The sequence below is a fragment of the Bidens hawaiensis genome, unplaced genomic scaffold (genome assembly GCF_021521415.1).
Source record: "Bidens hawaiensis isolate Kalapana, Puna unplaced genomic scaffold, B.hawaiensis_p1.1 tig00000459_1, whole genome shotgun sequence".
Lineage (NCBI taxonomy): Eukaryota > Viridiplantae > Streptophyta > Magnoliopsida > Asterales > Asteraceae > Bidens > Bidens hawaiensis.
The window spans coordinates 1261255-1284349 of NW_027491031.1; the positions used below are offsets into that span (position 1 = coordinate 1261255).

At 33.9% G+C, this 23095-nt stretch overlaps 1 protein-coding gene and 1 pseudogene across 1 annotated transcript; both read right to left on the minus strand.

Moving 5' to 3' along the window:
* Nucleotides 1-208: 208 nt before the first annotated feature.
* LOC143629793 (transcription repressor OFP13 pseudogene) lies at nt 209-1048 on the minus strand (annotated as a pseudogene).
* Nucleotides 1049-15412: 14364 nt separating this feature from the next.
* Nucleotides 15413-20592, minus strand: LOC143630301 (cationic amino acid transporter 6, chloroplastic-like). Its single transcript, XM_077099361.1, has 5 exons — nt 19320-20592; nt 18678-18900; nt 18207-18555; nt 17405-17639; nt 15413-16175 (listed from the first exon to the last, which is right to left on the minus strand). The coding sequence occupies exons 1-5, from the start codon at nt 19699-19701 to the stop codon at nt 15601-15603; spliced, it is 1764 nt and encodes a 587-aa protein (XP_076955476.1). The 5' UTR covers nt 19702-20592; the 3' UTR covers nt 15413-15600.
* Between the last annotated feature and the right edge of the window lie 2503 nt (nt 20593-23095).

Here is a 23095-nt window from a genome sequence, read left to right on the forward strand (position 1 = left end):
TCAGTTCGGCTTAATTTTTCTAGCAAGTCATAAACTTTAATTATGTAATCGTCAAAAATTAATGTCAACAATAATAACAAAACATTCTGTTTCACAAATTCAATATTTCAATGTTTTATTTAACATTTAACATCTACATTATATACAAGTACTACAATATTGTATCATTCAATTCTATATTCTATAACTAAAATAGTAAAACCTTCAAGCCTAGGAATTAAACGAGTAATAACTTTATTTATCAATTATTACTTTTTTAAGTTTTTCTTTCTCGATCTCCTTCTCACCACCACCTTTGCACAAAGGAGAACAAACCGAAGAAGTGAAAGAAGAAGCCACAGAAGTAAAAGAGGCTGTCGAATAATCAGAAGTAGTCGCATAGTCGTGGGTCCCACCATGGGTCCCACGATCTAAGCCTTTGCTAAGGCTGCTGCTTCAGATTCCAGCAAGCAAATCAATAAAGGCCCCAATAATAAGCTCATGATGGTTTTGCCCATTCTTTCTTAAATACCACCCTAACAACAACTCTAAGCTTTCCCAATCTATCAATCCATGAATCTCCACCATCTCCTCCATTGATTTCTTGAAATCCCCTTGTGGATCATTCGATTCAATCGACATCGCCACACTTTCTTTATACGGTACATCACCATCGCCACCACCACCACCACCCATGCATTGCTTGTTACCCTCAAGAATTGAGCTAGTATTGGGGCCAGGTTCAAAAAACAGTCTTTCAGACCTGGCCCCACGAACGATAGTCTCCACTGAGGAGTACTCATTCATGTTCAACAACTCCTCAGACTCTGTTGATATACTAGCAGACTCGGTGAAACAGGAGTCAGGTGTAGTTACCTCGACTTCTGGTTCAATATGTAAACCGTACTTGGGGTCAAAATAGATGAAATTAACCGTCTTGAACATGGTATTATTAGAACCGGTACCGGCTCTAAAAGAAAGTGTTTTGGGATTTTTACATGAAGGCCATAACCATGTGTCTTTCTTTTTGTTGAATAACAATAGGGATGAAGGAATTAGCTTCATGTTGTTGATGGCTAATGGCTTAGATTGGGGTTGTTATGGTTGTTGATTCTATTTTTTGAAGAGGTATTAATGACAATCACAAGAAAAGAGAGAGTGGTGGAAAGAAAATGGAGGTGGTGAGGCTTTGGTATGTGTATTTAATAACTAAGAGGCATGAGGAATATGTTGGTTATTTAATGCCAATATATGCATGCACCTCTCATATCCAAACACTCAATTTGGAGTGTGTATTATTAATTACAAAATATTTAATGTGAAAGGTATATATTGAATAGTTATTTCAAAAAGAAAGCAGTAGGTATATTTAAATAATTTAACCTCATAAATGTTTTGTTATAGTGTTATGATATTATGAATTATATATATATATATATATATGTATATATATATAAATTTATATAAATATAAAAGTAATTGTAAACTTGTATAAATTGGTTGTGGCTCAATGGTAGAGCACTCACTTTACTAGTGAGAGGTAAGGGGTTCAACCTCACTACCACCAATTTATATGCGAGATATGAGGGATAACCCTGGCAGGGTTCGAGTCCTGATCTCATCCGGTTTCACCGGCTCCTCGTTGTCGTGTCGTTTGGCGGGCGTGGGGGTCGTGTTTTATCCGGTGAATCCCTCAATAGGTGGACCGCTAGGGGCTCCGTCCGTCCGGACTAGTGGCCGGCTCGGGCTACCTTTAGCCAATGGGGGCCACAGCCAGAGTACCCGGCGTTACTTAGTTGGCCGTTCAAAAAAATTCGTAAACTTGTAATAAAAAAACTTACTTGTTTTAACTCGTGATAACCATCAATTTTCCACCTCTATTCTAAGTCATTTTGAGTTATATTTTACAACAAAAATAATACATTTACCAACCTACCTTTTTACGAAACAATTCTTTTACTATTGTGTTACACTAAGTTTTTTCTATAGATAATTTGATACTAATTATGCATTAACTTTTTTTTTTCTTTTTACCGGTTAGATAATATATACAGATATAAAAATGAATAGCGAGATTACATCAATTGTACGAATATAGGTTTTTAAATGAAAAGGGGTCGACTTGATATCTTCAAAGACAATATCCGAATCAAAGTTGTTTCTTTAAAGAGTTATTCGTTTCTTGATTTCCAAATGAATCACACAACCGCCAAAGTAATTACATTAAGCATTTGCATGTAGCCTTGATTTCTTCAAAGACAACATAATAAGAGTGAAAGTATGGTAGCAAATTAGTGACGATTTATGACCGAACTTGCCATAATCACAATAAGAGTGACTGCAACCTCTTTGGTTGCAAACTGTCGTTTACATCGTCGCAAAACAGTCCTTAATCACTTTATATAAAAAATGGTTAAATTATGTATACCGTTTGAAATATATTAATTTGTGCATGGTCGGCTGTTTTTGTTAATTATGTCGTCATTTGCATGCTATTTGTCGAGATCCATCGGAAAGTTGATTATATTTATATATAAATTTGATGAAATGTCACTTTCATGCCGTTTTATCGAATTTTAAATGTAATCTACCGGAAAATTAACTAAATAAATAATATTATGCTAAGAAAAGTCTACGTTGGCAATTATAGTTACAAACTTAAATTAATAAATGTATATAGAATATAAATGTTTATCAAAATATTAAAGACTTCTCGATCAGGGTTCAGTAGGTCGTGAATAGATGTGCACAAACCGGTTTTTTTAAAAAAACCGGTTCGGTTATTAACCGGACCGGTTTTTTTGGCCCGGAAAAAAACCGGTTCGGTTAATAACCGGACCGGTTAATAACCGGTTTTTTTCTGTCAAAACCCTGACCGGTCTAACCGGTTAGGACCGGTTTAGAAACCGGTTAGAACCGGTTAATAAACCGGTTTTTTTATTAACCGGTTTTTTTTATTAACCGGTTTTTTTTATTAACCGTTTTTTTTTTTTTTTTTTAAATTTCGCGGTTTCAAATACGAATATTTGTTTTTTATATTTTGTACTTAATGAAGACCATTATTTTTTCACAGTATAAACAAACCGGTAACTACAAGGCAAAACGGACTGACCGAAGCCATTCTTTGCTTTCGTTGTTAGGGTTCTTTGCTTGGAAGATGAGTATGAGTGTGTGTTGGTGAATGTGTTTTCAACAAACCAAAGATTAAAAACACATAACTTTCATTTATAGTTTTTACATTAAAAATACAAACATTAAATCGTTATCGCATATTCGTAACTCAAAAATACAAACATTAAATCATTAACACTGAAGAAATCTCTAACAAGAACTGTTGTTCATGATTTAACTCAAAAATACAAACAATTGAAACGCAACGGTTCGTTTCATCATTTGCCACGACTCGGGGTCAACCCAATGAGCCATCACACAAATGTATGAGTCGGGCGAACCATGAGGTACCGACCAAACATCCGTTGTTAAGTTTACACCAGTTTGTAAGTTTGAAAAGTATGAAATTAGTTCGGATTTAGCGTTTTTCCATGCTTTAAGACAATCTCTTCTAAGGGTCGAACGACTTACGTGTTGGTAGCGTGGTTGAACATAGTTTTGCATCATCTCCGTGAATTGAGGGTTGTCGAAGTGGTTGAAAGGAAGTGTTTGTTGAATCACAAAGTTTGAAAACTGTTGACGTACCGCTTCAACGTCGTACGTAAACACCCCTCCTTGATTCGTCATCTCCGGCTGCGAACTACTTCCCGCTTCGTCCTTCAAGGCCTTGCAAAAGCGCTGTTGTATATGCGCTTTTAAAGTGGAGTTTGCATCTTTGGCATAGAACTTCAAACAGTGCTTGCATCGAGCTTTTTGGCGACCGTTAGACAGTTCGCATAGGTCGAAATGTTGCCACACATCTTGGTTTCGTTTCGTGGGGATGATCCGAACGACCGTTATGTCTGTGTTCGAGGCACCCATGTTGACGGATGAAGCAGCACTTTGGGAGGCCATGATAATAAGAGCGTATAATCGAGTATGAAATAAACGAGTACGAGTATGAAATAAACGACTACGAAATAAGAGCGTATGCAGTGGTAATGTGGTATAATTGAGTGTGAGATAACAAAATAATCGCGTATGAAATAAACGTTTAGAGCTAGTAGAGTTGTATAATCGAGTGTGAGCTAACCTACCCAACCTAAACTATATATAGTTGTTTGTGGGGGTAAAATGTTAAAAAAAACGGCTAGAAATCAAGAAAAAACGGGCAAAAAAGGACCCAAACGGTCATATGGCCGTTTTATAACGGTCAAAAACCGGTTAACCAAAAAACCGGTTAACCGGTTTTTAGGTTAACCGGTTTTTGACCGTTAACCGGTTAACCGGTTTTTAGGTTAACCGGTTTTTTAATAACCGGTTTTTAAATTTAACCGGTTTTTTTACTAACCGGTTCAATAACCGGTTTTTGTCCACGAATGAGTAACCGAAGTACTAACCGGCGGTTCAATAACCGGTCTAACCGGTTTTTTAATAACCGGTTTTTCTATTAACCGGTTTTCGGTTAAACCGACCAAACCGGTTCTATAACCGGTTTTTTTGAACACCTCTAGTCGTGAATAATAATTTTTCTGCTTTTAAAACCTAAAGCTTAGTTTTAAATGTTTTATAAGTTTATCTAGTTTGTTTGAATGCCTAAAAGTCAAGAGTTTGAGTATGTATAAGTTTATGTTTTTGAGTAAATTAGTATGGTATATGTTAGTATTAATAGATGGTTAAGGCTAAATAATTTGTGTAAAAAAAACAATAAACAGAAAAAGTGGATTTTGGTTGAGATAAAATTACGTGTTCGTGTTTTTGGACCTGATCTCCAACATGAATCATGTCAAAATTTTCCAAAATTAATTTACACATAGTACAATACCGTTTTCACATGACATGTAAATTTAACGCTATGATATTATAACATCGCGGCTTGCCCCGAGTCCACCAATGAATTGCTTAAGACTTTTATTAAATAAAAATTAAGTTCTAATCATTAACCAAGTCAAGATGATAGCATGTGCGTATGATGTCAAATGTCATTAACAAATATGGCTTAACTCAATCATAATAGACACTACAGTTCATGCCTCGCTAGTTATGTCCTTTCTAAATTACAATTAAATCCAAGACAAAGATCCTCTTGAATGTATTTGACTTTAATTCTTTATGTATTATATATATATTAGAAATAAAAAACGATATATACATCTAAAAGAGGTTGTCATTGTTGTATATAATACGTATAACAACCTTATGTAAAATCTAAAATTTTTAGATCATGAGTATAGAATACTAGGTATCAGTCAGACCATTACGTTAGATTGGTGGGTTGTAAAATTACACTTTGGACTAACACGCCCGTAATTATGATACCTCGACCATACAACCTTGGATCATGATAACCTTATAACAGTTAAACATTAATTACATGTATGAAAGGCATAGAAGCATTTAGTTTGACTTAGTCGTACACACGACGTATTTAATACAGTATCTTACCAGTAAGTAAAAGGATCTTGGATGTAAAGAAGACGTTGGCAATCATTACCCTACATCAACGAAATCCATTTCATATCAAATCGGGTAATAGAGGAAAACCTTATCATGTGGCGAAGTTAACAATGGTTGCTTTACGTAGCCTAGATCTTTGATCTACGCTACTCTTGTAAGTTCCCTTACGAATTAAGATTATTTGTAACTAAATTAAAAGTATTTACAAAACATTTCATAATTGATAAGTGTGCTTAGGGTTGTCTATGGGAAGAGTAAACTCAAGCTAGGGCTTTATGCCCTATTTAGATAAGACTTTCAATATTTGAGATGAAAGTTAGGAAAAACATATTAAATAATGAAAAATAGACCAAAGTTAGGCAAAAAAATAAAATAAAATACTAAGTGATGAAAACAACCAATAAGTAATATGAAACGACAAACATGTTCAGCAAGAGAAGAAGTTAGCAAAGGATATTAAAAGGGAAAATTCTTAAAATGGTCCTTTAAGAGAGAGAAAATTAAAAATAACCCTAAATTTCAACGTATTTTTAAAATAGCCCATCAAATTTGGACTGAAAAGACGATATCTGAAAAAATCCTCTGGCCAATAAAATTTAGACAAGTGTCAAAATCCGACGGGATTTTTAAAAATATTGGGGGACCAGTCCATATTTCCGATTAAAAGTTCTTGACATTAAACAGTCTTTGCCGACGGTCTTCTAATGTTTCCTAACGGGTCCCCACAACTTCAAAAAAACATGGGAAAATGTGCCTTCAAATTCAGTATTTCAAGACGCATTTAGGGTGAATTTGTACCAAGAAGATCATAAATGTATAAATATTGAGGGATCCCTCCATATTTTTGAACTAAAATTTATATTCCTGCAAGACGGGTTATTTAAGTTTCTTATCTCGACCCTATATATTTTGAACTCATGGAAAAATGTGCCATTAAATTTTGTCTTTCAAGACATTTACTTGAAAAATTTGAACTAAGGGGATCATATTTTTGAAAATATTGAGGTACCCGTCCATATTCTTCACAAAATCTTAATATTAAAAAGTTGTCTTGCCAGACGGGTTATTTAAATTTCTTATCTCGACCCTATATTTTTAAACTCATGGAAAAATGTGCCATTAAACTTTGTCTTTCAAGACACTTACTTGAAAATTTTGAACTAAGGGGATTATATTTTTTAAAATATTGAGGTACCCGTCCATATATTCACAAAATGTTAATATTAACAAACTCATCATTTTCCAGCAGCGTGCAGAACTGAACAATGTACTCGTTTCCGAACGTTGAGATTAAGTTGCCGTTCATAATAAGATCCAACGAACCCGGGACTCATATCCATAACCTCCACTTGATCACCCCTCTTAAACTTCATGATTTGATTCAAGAGTTAGAATTTGATAAAAATATGTGAATGAATGAGGATTGATGAAGATGATAGATATAATGTAAATATGGATGGACAAGTAAGAAATATACTAAATACCGTCTCCTTCGTACAAATTTTAAATATTCGTGTCTTGAAAGACAAATTTTAATACACATTTTTCCATGAGTTCAAAATATATAGGGTCGAGATAAAAAACTTAAAAAACTCGTCTGGCAAGATAACTTTTAATATTAACATTTTTTGAATATATGGACGGGTACCTCAATATTTTAAAAAATATGATTCCTTTAGTTCAAAATTTTCAAGTAAGTGTCTTGAAAGACATAGTTTAATGACACATTTTTCAATGAGTTTAAAAATATAGGGTCGACATAAGAAATTTAAATAACCCGTCTGGCAAGACAACTTTTTAATATTAAGATTTTGTGAAGAATATGGACGGGTACCTCAATATTTTCAAAAATATGATCCTCGTAGTTCAAATTTTCAAGTAAGTGTCTTGAAAGACAAAATTTAATGGCACATTTTTCCATGAGTTCAAAATATATAGGGTCGAGATAAGAAACTTAAATAACACGTCTTGCGGGAATATAAATTTTAGTTCAAAAATATGGAGGGATCCCTCAATATTTATAAATTTATGATCTTCTTGGTACAAATTCATCCTAAATGCGTCTTGAAAAACTGAATTTGAAGGCACATTTTCCAATGTTTTTTTGAAGTTGTGGGGACCCGTTAGGAAACATTAGAAGACCGTCGGCAAAGACTGTTTAATATCAAGAACTTTTAATCGGAAATATGGACTGGTCCCCCAATATTTTTAAAAATCCCGTCGGATTTTGACACTTGTCTAAATTTTATTGGCCAGAGGATTTTTTCAGATATCGTCTTTTCAATCCAAATTTGATGGGCTATTTTGAAAATACGTTGAAATTTAGGGTTATTTTTAATTTTCTCTCTCCTAAAAGGACCATTTTAAGAATTTTCCCTTTTAATATCCTTTGCTAACTTCTTCTCTTGCTGAACATGTTTGTCGTTTCATATTACTTATTGGTTGTTTTCATCACTTAGTATTTTATTTTATTTTATTTTATTTTTTTTTGCCTAACTTTGGTCTACTTTTCATTATTTAATATGTTTTTCCTAACTTTCATCTAAAATATTGAAAGTCTTATCTAAATAGGGCATAAAGCCCTAGCTTGAGTTTACTCTCCCTATAGACAACCCTAAGCACACTTAACAATTATGAAATGTTTTGTAAATACTTTTAATTTAGTTACAAATAATCTTAATTCGTAAGGGAACTTACAAGAGTAGCGTAGATCAAAGATCTAGGCTACGTAAAGCAACCATTGTTAACTTCGCCACATGATAAGGTTTTCCTCTATTACCCGATTTGATATGAAATGGATTTCGTTGATGTAGGGTAATGACTGCCAACGTCTTCTTTACATCCAAGATCCTTTTACTTACTGGTAAGATATTGTATTAAATACGTCGTGTGTACGACTAAGTCAAACTAAATGCTTCTATGCCTTTCATACATGTAATTAATGTTTAACTGTTATAAGGTTATCATGATCCAAGGTTGTATGGTCGAGGTATCATAATTACGGGCGTGTTAGTCCAAAGTGTAATTTTACAACCCACCAATCTAACGTAATGGTCTGACTGATACCTAGTATTCTATACTCATGATCTAAAAATTTTAGATTTTACATAAGGTTGTTATACGTATTATATACAACAATGACAACCTCTTTTAGATGTATATATCGTTTTTTTTATTTCTAATATATATATAATACATAAAGAATTAAAGTCAAATACATTCAAGAGGATCTTTGTCTTGGATTTAATTGTAATTTAGAAAGGACATAACTAGCGAGGCATGAACTGTAGTGTCTATTATGATTGAGTTAAGCCATATTTGACATTTGACATCATACGCACATGCTATCATCTTGACTTGGTTAATGATTAGAAATTAATTTTTATTTAATAAAAGTCTTAAGCAATTCATTGGTGGACTCGGGGCAAGCCGCGATGTTATAATATCATAGCGTTACATTTACATGTCATGTTAAAACGGTATTGTACTATGTGTAAATTAATTTTGGAAAATTTTGACATGATTCATGTTGGAGATCAGGTCCAAAAACACGAACACGTAATTTTATCTCAACCAAAATCCACTTTTTCTGTTTATTGTTTTTTTTACACAAATTATTTAGCCTTAACCATCTATTTTTCCATGAGTTCAAAATATATAGGGTCGAGATAAGAAACTGAAATAACCCGTCTTGCAAGAACGCTTTGGAATATAAATTTTAGTTCAAAAATATGGAGGGATCCCTCAATATTTATAAATTTATGATCTTCTTGGTACAAATTCACCCTAAATGCGTCTTGGAAGACTGAATTTGAAGGCACATTTTCCCATGTTTTTTGAAGTTGTGGGGACCCGTTAAGAAACATTAGAAGACCGTCGGCAAAGACTGTTTAATGTCAATAACTTTTAATAGGAAATATGGACTGGTCCCCCAATATTTTTAAAAATCCCGTCGGATTTTGACACTTGTCTAAATTTTATTAGTCGGAGGATTTTTTCCGATCTCGTCTCCCCAGTCTAAATTTGATGGGCTGTTTTGGGAATATATGTTGAAATTTATGGTTATTTTTATTTTTCTCTCTCCTAGGGCTATTTTGAAAATTTTCCCATTTTAAAAATGTTGTATGTAGAAACGATGTTATTTTAAAAATATTTTACCAAAATTATGTTGTTTTTCTTTTCTTAATAATTATTTTGAAATGATATTTGTAACGCTAGGTAACCCACCACATGACATCTGTTAACTTTAATACAATATCATATGACATCTGTTAACTTTAAATATGTTTAATACAAGTTATATTTATTTTTTTATTTAGAAGCAATAAGCCAATGACTAACTAAATAAACGTTTGTGGACATGCTAATAAAATATATCTTTACGGATAAAAACTAAAGTACAAGTACAATGCCCTAAAACTAGAGAATTAGAAAATTTCTTTTGTTTGTTTTCCACTTTTCATTTCTATTTCTTTTGATATTTCTCTAAAATTAGAGAATTTCATTTCTCTTTAAAACAAAGAGAAATCTATTTCTCAGCAGCCTCCTCATAGCATGTCACCACCTCGTCTCCGGCCACCACCTCGCCTCCGACCACCACCTCGTCTCCAAGTCTGCAACCGCCACCTCGTCTCCAAGTTTGCAACCACCACCCCGTCTCCACCGTTCGCAGTGGTGAACACAGAGATGGTAACCGGTTGTAGGTTGCAGGTGGTACGGGTGAACGGAGATTAGGGTTTCAAGTGGTGGTTCGTGGTAGGTTAGGGTTTTCAGATGGTCGGGTGATTGTGGTCGCAGGTGGGTGACAGTGGTGGTGGAAATCGGCGGTGGTCGCAGGTGGCTTCTGATTATCATCATCATCATCGCCACCACAACCACCACCACAAAATCTCCAAAGAGACAGTGATGACAGATCTGAGCCTCCTTTTTCTATATCTTATGTTCCAAAAATTTGAATCTTTTTAATTTCTTGTGTACTGTGGTTGAAGAAGGGGATTTGGTGGCGGCAGCCGGTGGTGGTGGGCTGTGGTTGAAGAAAGGGCTGTGGTGGTGGGGCTGTGGTGGTGAGTGGTGTCATGTTGGGTGGAGGTGGGGTTGGGTATGGAAGAGTTCTCTGTTTATTTTCTCGTGTACCAAACAAAAGAAATGATTCTCATTCTCCATACCAATTCTCTTTCTCTACAATTCCATTTCCATTTCTATTTTCTCTCCTTTTCCATTCTCTGTACCAAACACCCCCTAAGTGAAGACAACTGACTAAAGAGTGATACGCCAGATTTACATTGGGATTTGCTCCACGCTTGTCTTTGCACATCATCAAAAAATAATACTACTATAATATGATACTCAATTATTTTTTTAGATATTAGTTTAATTTAATTTAATTTAATTGTCATTTAAATCACCGATAAATCAGTGGCTCATTTAATCATTTTCATTCTCAGAGTATTAGAAGTCACCTAAAGATGAAACCTGGAACACCTATTTTGTCACAAGCGGTACTTGAGCCAAAACCCTTCCCTTTTTAAATGAAGTCTTTTCGTATCCCACCTTAACCATTTGGACTAGTGATCATTGGCTTTTAGTTACTAGTTTATTGTTCGCTTGTTTTTAGATAATATACTTATAATTTAGGAATTAAATTCGTCATGGTTACGGTGCGCGCATATAATGTATATATGCATGGGCCCTCGGATGGGCAAAAGTGAAGTTGCACTAAATTTGACGCTATTTTACTAATTTCGAGAAAATAACGTTAAAAGTAGCGGAAGGTTAATCAGGCATCATGTGGTGGCGTTGATGGCCGAAAGACAAGGGTACATGCACCAATCGGCGGTGTCCCAATGGTTGAGTGTTATGTGCCTTATATCCAAGGCTTGATGCAAAACTACTATCGAGTCGGAGGTCTCACTAGAAGCAGTCTCTTTATTCCTACGGGGTAGAGGTAAGGTTGTCTACATCTTACCCTTCTCAGATCCTACCATATCTTTGCTATTTGTGGGATTTACTTAGTACGATGATGATGATGATGATGACGACGACGACGATTTAGGGATTAAATAATTCGATTCGAACCGAATCTGCCTAAGCTTGAATTCGACCTGTGATTACCTTTCAGACTCATACTCAACCGCTTGAAACAAATTGATACTCAAGAAATAAATACGACTTCTTATCATTATAAGTTCCAACTAGATCTCGATGTTACACATCTTTGTTAGCAATGATGCAACAATTTTCATGCCTATAATGCATTAAACATTGAACTATCAAAGTCTAAAAATCACTCACACTAAAGAAATCATAATTAGTTCTCAGTTCTAAACTATTAATGATAACTAAATAGAAAAAAACTAAAAACATATATTCATAAAACTAAAAATGGGCCGATTTCATTTTAATGGCCACATCACACTTCACGGCCCACAGACCCATTTTCATTAGTCACATATTCAGTCATGCATTTTTATTCATTAAAACTTTAGATATCCAACATACTAACCATAATTTCTCAAAACGAATGTTCGGTCATCACCCTTAACTCTTACCCACTCATATGAACTTGAGAGCAAACCATGCAAAGCTGACCCTTTTAAGTACCCAAACGAAACAAACAATATAAATCCGGAATTAATATATCTGAAAATACCATATTCTTCGAATCAAGAGCCACTATCAATTGATGTGAATTTGTTTCTCTTTGCCTTCCAGTACAAAAATCCATTCGCAAAGTTACCCGAATAAACAAAGTTGACAAAAAAAGGTATAGTCCCCGGTTAACTCTAAAGGCATGCTCCATGACCAAGTTTTAAGACTAAAGACCGTAAAAGATTCTCAGCCAACGAAGCCATTATATAGTTTGATTGAAACTCTTAAAAGTTAAAATGTATCCCAAAATAAGTCTTTGTTCTGGCATGATCAGGTGACGGCACCTTAGTGGTCCAAACTACTATATGTGTCGACTCATCATCGTAACACTCTGGTTTTGTTCAATGTCAAAGTTTTACCGACCAAAAAAATCCTAGCTCGCACATAACATTTTGTCACGAACAAGACTTGAAAAGGTCACTGGAGCACCACTAGAGCAATACTCTTTTGGTATTATTTTATTATTATCTTTTTGAATGGCTATCAATTGTACATCATGGAGATTGAACCATAAACCATTAAATTCACACTCAAACTATCTTACCACCTCGTCAAAGTGGCATTTGGTAATGGTTGGTATTAATTTCAATCATACTAACAATATGGAACCATGAATATCTTTTACATTTGATTATTTATGTTATTTAATAAAAAAAATCAATGATATATGTGCTTAACTTAACCATATCTAAACGTTTTAATAATAATTTAAATTTAGGGATCATAACACTTTTTATAAAAATACATAGCCGAAAACTGAAAATAATGAATACAGGCCCTGTATTACAGGGTTTCTGGCCCAAGTGCTCGCAAAATAAAATGCGGCCCTATTTTTTCTAGGTTTATGTTAAACATATATATTCATGGTTGTAAAATCACTTCTAGACGGAGAGTACTCCCCTCGAGTATTCCCCGAACTCCTTAGTCGACCGAGTTGACAGCGCCCAAATTCTTCTATAGCCATGTATATATTTATATATTGTTTTCTTTACTTTGTAATTATTTTATGTTTAACATCAATTTTTCTTGGTAACCATTCTTTGGGATTTATATATTTAGACTTGTTTAGACTTTGCAGTATTGAGTTTTTTGAGATCTGCACCCCTATTTTTTAATTTTTATTTTGATTAGGTTTAATTATTAAACTCGTTTAGACTTGTTAGTGTATTTTTCTTTTTTCTTTTTTTTAGTTCCAAATTATATATTGTGCTTTAATTATGTTGAAACATCCAAATGATTTACAATGAAGTGGCAGATAAGCGGGCAACAAGCTGCGCCGAAACCCCTTTTTGGATAGCAAACCCAATCCTACTAAAAACAAAGTTTCGATTCTTATGAGCCGATACGTTACTATGCGCAACTTTCTGAACCCTATTCAAAATATCCACAGCATCTGGAGCTAAGAAACCAAAAGGGTCAAAGGCAAAGGGGATAAACACGTGTTAATTTTCCAAACAAGCTCTCTCGTGTTTAGCAACATTCCCCGATGCCGCCTTCAATGCTGCCTGGCCTGCTACAAACCCATTGTCCCTAATTATTAAAACTCAATAAGATTTAACATTAGAACTAGATTCAAGTTTGAATTTATGTTGCATGCACATATAACTAATCATTTCAATCCTCTTTTCAGGTGACAATCATCTTCTCAATCATCAATGAAGAAAACTAAAGCATATCTACATGAAGATATCATAGGGAAAATATTTATCCGAATGCCTACAAAACCTTTGTTGCGGTTAAAATGTTTATCAAAGCAATGGAATCGTCTGATTTCAGATCCTAACTTTATGAAGTCTAGATCACGACGGATGATCTTTCTCCCAGGCCTACCTTTGCATGCCTTAGACATCAAAGTGGCTGGAGATCCGTTGATGATCAAGCTTAGGTTTCCTTTTTACCGAGTACGGCATAAAAAAATCACCCTTGTCGGATCATTCAATGGGATAGTCCTTTTAGTCCTAAAATATAATAGGAATATCTTACTATACTAGCCATATGATCTTATACAACCCGTTCAAGACTGTTCCTGATTCACCATCATTTAATTCGCATTACAACTGTGTGTATGGATTTGATCCTTGATTCCTTTTGAATTAAGTGGTTGGCTATGTATATTTGGTTTAGTTTTCAATAGTTTAGAATATATATGATATCTTTTACTTTGTGATGAGATCTATTATATGGTTTTAGGCATTATAAATGGTGACTTTTGACATGGTAAGCCAAACATTTGATGTAATAATGTGTGAATCGCAAAACAAATCTATTGGGCTACCCATGTATTTGTTAGCTCAAAACTCGTTGTCTCTCGGCCATGTTAGCTCAAAACCTGTTGCCTCCCCACTACAAGTCAACAAAAAGAATAAGTCAAAATCGTATGTAAGTTGGTTGGAGGAAAGAGTTTGGGTCGATTTTAATAGTGTGGGCTGGGCCGAGGGAATCACTTGGGCTACCCATGTATTTTTAATAGTCACCATATGCTTTTATAGAAAGTGAAAACGACTTACTTAGTTACTCGGTATCGGCATCAACCGCGTATAACTTGATTTCTATGTTTAGCGGGTAACTACGGTTTTATTAATAAACTGCAACAAACCAGCCAGATTGGCTACTTGGGCACTTGGCTAGCCAAATCGATAGAAACGGTTTGGTTTTGACAGTTTGTATCTGTGTTTTACACGGAATCAAACCATTTTCAATAATTATATATCAACGGAAGTTCAGCAATCGTAGGCTTAAAAAAGTAGGTCAATTCGTTTTACATTTTAAGTATCAAAAGGTTTACAAAGAAAACAAAAAACGAAAGAGGACGAAATCAGTCAACTCGATAATTAATACTTATTTTATTGTTTAGATTCATACAATATGAATAAGAAATTCTTTTTAAGTACATCCATTCTAAAAGAGGGTACTTTTTTTAAAAAAAAATCTTTAATATCTTGATCGTTCGTTTGCCTGGTTGGTTCCAAACCGCAACTAAACCATGGAACCCCTATTTTAAACCGTAAACCCAGGTATATTACTAATAACCCAATCAAACCGGCCTATTTAACTTGATTTGGATGGTTGGATTAGGCTCAACCTTTTTTAATATCCCTCATTATTGGTTACAATTAAAAATACAAGGAATCTAAGTTGGCATGTCATAATGCAAATAAAACATAAACAAATAATTAGTACCATGAACTTAAGCCAAAATGAGATACACAAAGAGTTGAATGTATAGGGGGCAGTCAAGTTTAAACATAAACAATACCTAAAATGTTCCCCTATGTCATGTGAACCACCTCAAAAGTTGATGGAATAAGTTACATTTATATACAAAAAGGTGCCAAACCCACACAATGTACAACTTGCCCACCAAATCTAATTCTATTCTTACTCATAGCTCTATAACAAAACAATAATAATAAAAAAGTCAAAGTGTTAACTTTGGACTTTGAGAGTAAGGACATCAATATCAATAGATTCCTTCACCATTTCAACATTCTTTTGACAAAGACTTCCTTCTTCCTCACCATCATAGCTAGAGTGAACACTATATAAAACATATACGAGCACTATGACGATCGAAAAGAACCCAAATCGTACATAAGATGATGCATCGATGTTTCCCAACAAAAATATGTTGAGAAAGATTGAAACGCATGGTATCCATGGCATAAGCGGAACCCCCCAAAAATCAGGCTTTCTTGCTTGAGGAACCATGTGATTAAACAATTTAACTAACCCCACTGCGATTATAGAGCACGAACCGAGCATGTAGCCCTTGGGTTTTCCAGGCGGTCCTAACCACCATAGTAGGGTGAATATTATGCAAGTGAACGAAAACGTTAACAGGAATGACAAAGTGGGCCATGGGCTTGTGGTCCCCACTGACACATATCTTCTGTAGATGACTGCATTAGAGACCATTAAAAATACGAAAAGTGTGCCAATGGAGACGAGGTTGAGGAGGACGTTTAGCTCAGTGAAAAGAGCTATCGCTGCTGTGAAAATCCCTGAAAAATTGTAACAATATACATTAGTGTTTTAATTACTTCTAGCATCATATATGAAAAGGAAAGAAGGTTTATATCAATCATCAATCAAGTGTAATAGTAAGAGAAACAAATGAAAACTCATGTGACATAATAGTATAAGACTATAAGTAGATCAAGAAGTCCTTCAAGAAAGTTGACTTGTGAAGAATAAAAGGAGAAGACAACAAAATAGTCAAAGTCTAAAGTCTAAGCCTTAAAAAAAAAGAATTTCAATTATGATTTTAAAAAAGGAAAATTCACAAGACCCACATGATAGAGATAGGATAGGATTTGATTTGAGGATCACATTTACCAAAATCACAACTTTAGAACATGATTCTTAGAGGAAAAGTATTCATGAGACTAGATTAGATTTGGAGCATATGCTTTGATAACAAGTTAATTATCATAATTCTTATTTCTTCCCATCAATCTTATCCTAATTAAATCACTAATTAAATAACATAAATTTGTCACCAATCATATACCAAATTCATATTTAATTAATTTTCATTGGGCATACAACTGTTAGGATTTTCTAGTAATCTATGTCCCATTAAAATATTATTTGCTTTACTATAGAATATTTTTAATGTAAAATTTTAAAAATAGTAATAACTAGAGGTGGCTATAAAACCTGGTTCCGAACTCATTCACAATCGGACGAGCCATACCTGACCTACAGATACGAACATATTTCAGCTACTCAGATAAATTATACCCATAACTGAACCGGACCCATCAAAACCAGTTCCATCTCTACCCAAATCAGCCTGATCATATATCCAACCATACACGAAACCTTTTTCTACCCAGTTACCGGTTGCTAGAAAAACACGGTTTACCCACATTTAGTAATAATATAATATATCACACAATTTTTAACATATACAATAGAGATTGGAGACTATTATTATATGTTCCCAACAAAACTAGTACGAACAAGACTATTTGTCCACCAATAGAAACGGTTCATATGGGACCGATTTCCCATACGGCCTAACTTTCTAAAAAAACATTACTTTATATCAATATTTTATTAATTATAATTTATAATTTATTAAAAATATTTTAATATGTATCATGTCTATGTCATACTTTAAAATACGATAGCAACAAATGAAAAAAAAAACCATTATAATGATATTTCATTATGATACATCACTATCAAAATTAATATACTGTTTAAACCGATATAGATAATTTACCTAAAAATACAGAGGCATTTACAGGCGTTGATGTTTTTGAGTGAACCTTAGCAAACCATGTCGGGACCACACCTGACCTCCCAATCACACAAATATACCGAGCCTGGCCCAACATCGCCACCAACAACGACGTTAGTATCCCGAAGCTAGCCCCAACTCCAATAACATTTGAAACCCAGTTAAATCCGTCAGGTTTTTCATCAAACGCACGTGTAAATGGTGATTCTGGATTTATCTATAAAAGGAAACAAATCTTTTGTTACATAAATCATAAATTGAACTTGACGTTGCATTTGAAAATTCATAACAACTGACCTTGATAAATACCAGAAACACAATATAATTAAAATGAAAATTATATAATAAAATTATTTGGAATATTTATATCCACTAAATGTTATATATTTGACCTTTTTATTAAAAAAAAATAAAGTAAATAACTAAAATAACATAGTACAAGTAAAAAAGTTATAAAAGTATTATCAAATTTATACATTTTAAAAATATAAAATTGTACCCAACAAAATTTAGTTGAGATAAGACAATGGTGCTTTTATAAGACAGTTAAAGCAAAATGTCTTTTTCAAGAAAGAAAAAAGAAATATTTTCTTGAAGGGACTTTCTATAAATAGTTTCACTAAAGTACCACACAAGAAGCAAACAGTACAACAACTTAAAACAACACTTATTTAATTTATTTACCAGAGACTTAAACCTAGACCTTTAGATGATTAGGAGACTTTGCTTTTATCATTTGTTCACGAACCCATATTATTAAAACTATTATTATTATTATACATACCAGATCATATGGAAGAAGCATAGACATTGAAGCTGCCATCAAACAATACAAAATTGTCACAAGGATAACCGAACCCAAAACGCCAATCGGTATATCGGTTATCGGGTTCTTAACCTCCTCGGCTAATGTCGAAACCGCATCATACCCAATATAGCTAACATACACCAAAGCAGCCCCATTAAACACACCCGAAGCCCCGAACGGGAAAAACCCGCTCGGGTGACTAGGATTCGACGAATTCGTGAAGTTTTTCGTGTCGCCTTTCCAAAAGCCCATAATAATCACAAATAATATGAATAAAATGTGGACTGCTGTTATTATCATGTTTAGTACTGAGCTTTCTCTTGTACTGTTGCAAATAAATAATAACTAATGTCAGAATTATATTAAAATGAAAAAAAGTAAGACAACAAGTTGTGCTGCTAGCCTGACGGGACCAGATAATAATGGTAATAATATTATTATTATTACCTGTAACAAATAATGAGAGTCAGGATTAATATAATGAGGACCGCGATTATGTCGAGTTGGTTGAACCCGTTGGGGAGAAATGAGACGGTTATTCGCCATTTTGCTTCGGCTGAGACCCCGATTGCGGTTCCTAGATACGTCGTGAAGCTTCGAGCTGCGGCTGCGTTCGATAACACGTAGTCGATTACGAGGTTTGCCCCGACTAAAAATGCCGTGAATTCACCTGAAAAAAATAAAAAGTTATAATTATATTTACAAATAAATTCATTTCACGTGAGCTAGATTTTATTATTTTCCCGGGAAAATCATGAAAAAAATATATCATTTTAACCTATAAAAGTTTGTTTATTATGTTATTAATAAAATACAGTGTTTACATCAAGACAGACAGAAGATAAACGGTAAATAAAAGCGTTCACTTGACGCGTCTTGATGTTTTGTTGCAGCAGATTTCCTTCTGACGACATAGAAAATAAAATAATTTACTGCGTCAGCGTCAAATGGAAATCTGTTGCCTTCTAATAAGACAAAAGTTAACAAAAGTCAACGGACTATTTTGTCAAATAGATCATGTTGAGTCAACATGGCTATTTTCGTGACTTTTAGTTGGTTGTTATTGACGAGAACTGAATGAGAACGAACCGAGAGTGACGCGTATGTAGCTAAACGCCCCGCCCGCAACCGGCATATGAACGGCGAATTCGGTGTAACAAAAGGCGGAAAGGAGCGCGCAAAGTCCCGCAATGGCATACGAAAGTATAACCGCGGGACCCGCCTTGTCGTGACTAGCGGTCCCACTAGTCACGAAAACACCCGCCCCAACCATTCCGCCAATACCGAAACAAATCAAATCGTACCAACAGAGATTTTTCCGCATATCGGTACCGGACCGAGACCGAATTTGCACAGTCTCTTCGAACGTGGTCGAGACGCAACCCGCGCGTCGGCTCAGCCGACGCGGCAGGTCCGAAAGTGCAACTATGTATGATTTTAAGCTAGAGAAAGATGATCCATTGAGGTCCATAACCTTTTGGACTCTTTGGTGTTTGATATTGTTTGAGTGAATATAAAGGGGTTTTTATAGAGTGAACATATGGGCTCATGGGTTCATGTTATTGGTTAACGGTAAAACTAACGGCCGTTAAGTTTTCTTTTTTAATTTTTACACTTTTGGTCCCTATAAAACCAAGGTTTGTCAAATGGGTCTTTTTGTTTTACAATTAGATAAGCAATATATCATTATATGATTATACTTTTTCATCATTTCTAAAAGGTTCAACTTTTGTAAGTTGATATAAACACCCACTAGTGTTTATGATTTCATGGAATCAAACTAGGAAAATGGTTGTGATTTGACCTGTCTTCAATGAGTTTAAATGTAAATGCGGAAAGATTGACGATATTTGTTACAGAACTTTCAGAATTAAATTCTTTATTTATGGCACGTCTTTTCGTTTCTTGTTTAGGAAATAATCCTTGTTTGGGATCGAACTATGTTGATTTTGTTCAAAGGTATGTTATGGATGCTTAGAATTTAGATTAGTGGGATGATTGTTGTTTGCTTGATTCTCGAATGAGAAAAGCAGAAAAAGGTGCACGAATGGTAAAAAATTGTCTCCGAATCGTGTGTGATTTGTTTAAAGTGTTGTTATGGTCCTATGTGATTTACTTGCCTCTTGAATGAGAAAAACGTAAAACGTCTGTCTTTTACTATATTTAGACTGAAAAAAGTTTCTTGTTAGTTGTAGCAACGAAATGCGGAAAAAAAGTATTTAGTACTCACAAATTGTTATAAGTTAAAGCAATATATGCATACTTAAAAATAGAAAACTTGTACACCATCCTTTCAAAAAGAATTTGTTCATTTGTGAAAATAAAGTAGACCATGTGAAATTTCTTCACACATTGAATGGCTATAGAGGTAAGAAGCTCACACTCATGTATAATATAACAAAAAGTAAACATAAATGTGAGTTTGTGTTGGATGAAATTGAAATTATGTTATGGTGATTTACTCATTTACGTGTTACGTCATTGGGTATACTCTCGTCTATTAAATTCACCTTAACTATTTCAGCCACTCACTAAATCAAGAAAATACGTTCACCCTTTTCACACTTGTATTCAATCAGTTGTGTGTAAAGGGACCCACACCCTCACCCTTCACGCTCGTTAGCGCCCTTAGACCTTAACGGGGTGGGGGTGTTAACGCACCCTTCTGAAGGGTCTAGGTCAACTTTAACGCCCCAGGCGATTTGGAGAAAAGTCAAAAGACATTCTAAAAAAGGATCAGATGCATTGGCTCTTTGGATGTTCAAAGATGGTAATGTTGTGCTTGTGCAGTTGAACTAGTGGTGGATCTGAATATTTCAACTAGCAAATGTATTGACCATAATGAAGCTTCTCTTCAATCCATCCATTACCATGTAAGGCATTGATTCTATAAACATTTCTTTTTATCTTTTTTTTTTCCTTTTACATTTTTCCATTTTTGCACATTTCTAAAACTTATAATCTCTTTATGTTTTAATTAGGGATGTTTTAAGTATAAATGTAAGTATATATGCATGTATTTGTATTTGTATTTGTATATGTGTTACCACAATGCCATGTTCTGTTTAAACGCCATAAAATGATAAACAGAATAAAACATTCATTTATTCCCTTTCAATACTTATTTGTAATTGAGACAAACAGACTAATATGTAAATAAAATATAAGTGTTACGTTAAGGAACCCGAGCAGGCCCGGCTTCGAGAATGTGAAAACAATTTTAGGCCAAAGGTGAACTTTTTTTTGGACCTTTAATAAAATAAACATTTTTTTGTTTAAACAATTTAATTCCAAATATGCTTACTTTATTATGATTTGAGTTGTATAAAAATAAGATTTAAAATGTCTCGAATAAGATTAGAACCCACAACCTTTTGGTTAGATGTCATACCCATTACCAGTAAACCAAGCTAGTGGCCGTAATTGTGCTGAAACATTGAATATACATATATTTTTCATAAAAAATAAATATATATTTAAAAAAAAAATTCGGGTCTAGCGGGGTGTCAGGCCTGTGGCCATCGACTACCCCGCCATACCCGATAGCCGGCTCTGAACCCGAGTGTCATCGCTTGTCACCTCACTATTTTCTTATATCACTAATTACAGGTTTACTTAAATTTTGGTTACTTTATATAAATCTTTTTTACAACTAATTGAAAGGGCAAGATTTATTGGAAATAAAGTTGGTTCAAAGTTTATAAAATAGCTAGAGCGGGTAAAGTTTTTATAAAAATTATATATTATACATTTTATGCCACTATAATATATACAAATCAAAATATTATTATTATTATTATTATTATTATTATTAACAGTATTATTATTACAAAATTGTTTATTTATTTGAGAAAATATAACTTTTTAGAAGTTCATAAAATTTGAGAGAAAAAAAATTCTCTCCACTCATGACCACTTAGAATGCTAATCGATTAATCACAGTGGACCACATCCAATCACTTGCAATGTAAGCTCACTCCAAATGTAGATAAAGAAGACAAAATTTACTAAACTTATATGATAATATAGATAAAATATCATATCAAATGATTTTATTTGCATGTGTAAAACGAGTAATATTATTCATGTTGATCCGTCAATTTGTTAAACTATACACAAAAACAACGAAATAAAATAGTCACAAAATAGGTGAATAATCGACAATGATGATGAGCGTACATGTGAGGTTTAGGCCGAAAGTTTGTATGATTTAATCTTTCGTCTTAGTTAGAGAATTGCAAGCCCTCAATGGTAAGAGTATAGTCATCTAAGTTACAAAATATGTCATGTGAGATGAATTAACACATTTTTTTATCTAAATTCGTTAAGGTTTGAAACTACAATATCAATTCAAAATTTCACATAAAGATATTGTTCGGTAAACATCATGTTTATAGTACATTATGTAACTGTGTCAATGGAAATCAGCACTCATTCATGTATCACGTTTTATCATCAACTGAATATCTAATTCCTCCTATGCACATCCCCTTAAATGCTAAATCCACGTAAGCCAAATACAAGTTAAGCGCTCTCAGCGATGTCTAAACAACATACAGTTTTTCACATGAACGGGGTGTTCATGGGAGCTTTAAATTTGAAGCTTTGTAAAACACATTTTGTTTTTCAATAATCAAACAAGTAAATAAGCAAGTTTTAAAAGCTCACTCAAACACCCCCGAAATATAAATAGCAGAACACAAATGGAGTAAAACTATACACGCCAGTAAAGTATCAATTTTTGAAAATGATGGCACGTACCACAAAAAAAAAGTAGAATATATTATTTTCTGTAATTTGTTAAAACTAATATTATATTTGATAATGTAGTGCAAAAATAATTATAAGTTGGTTGTGGCTCAATG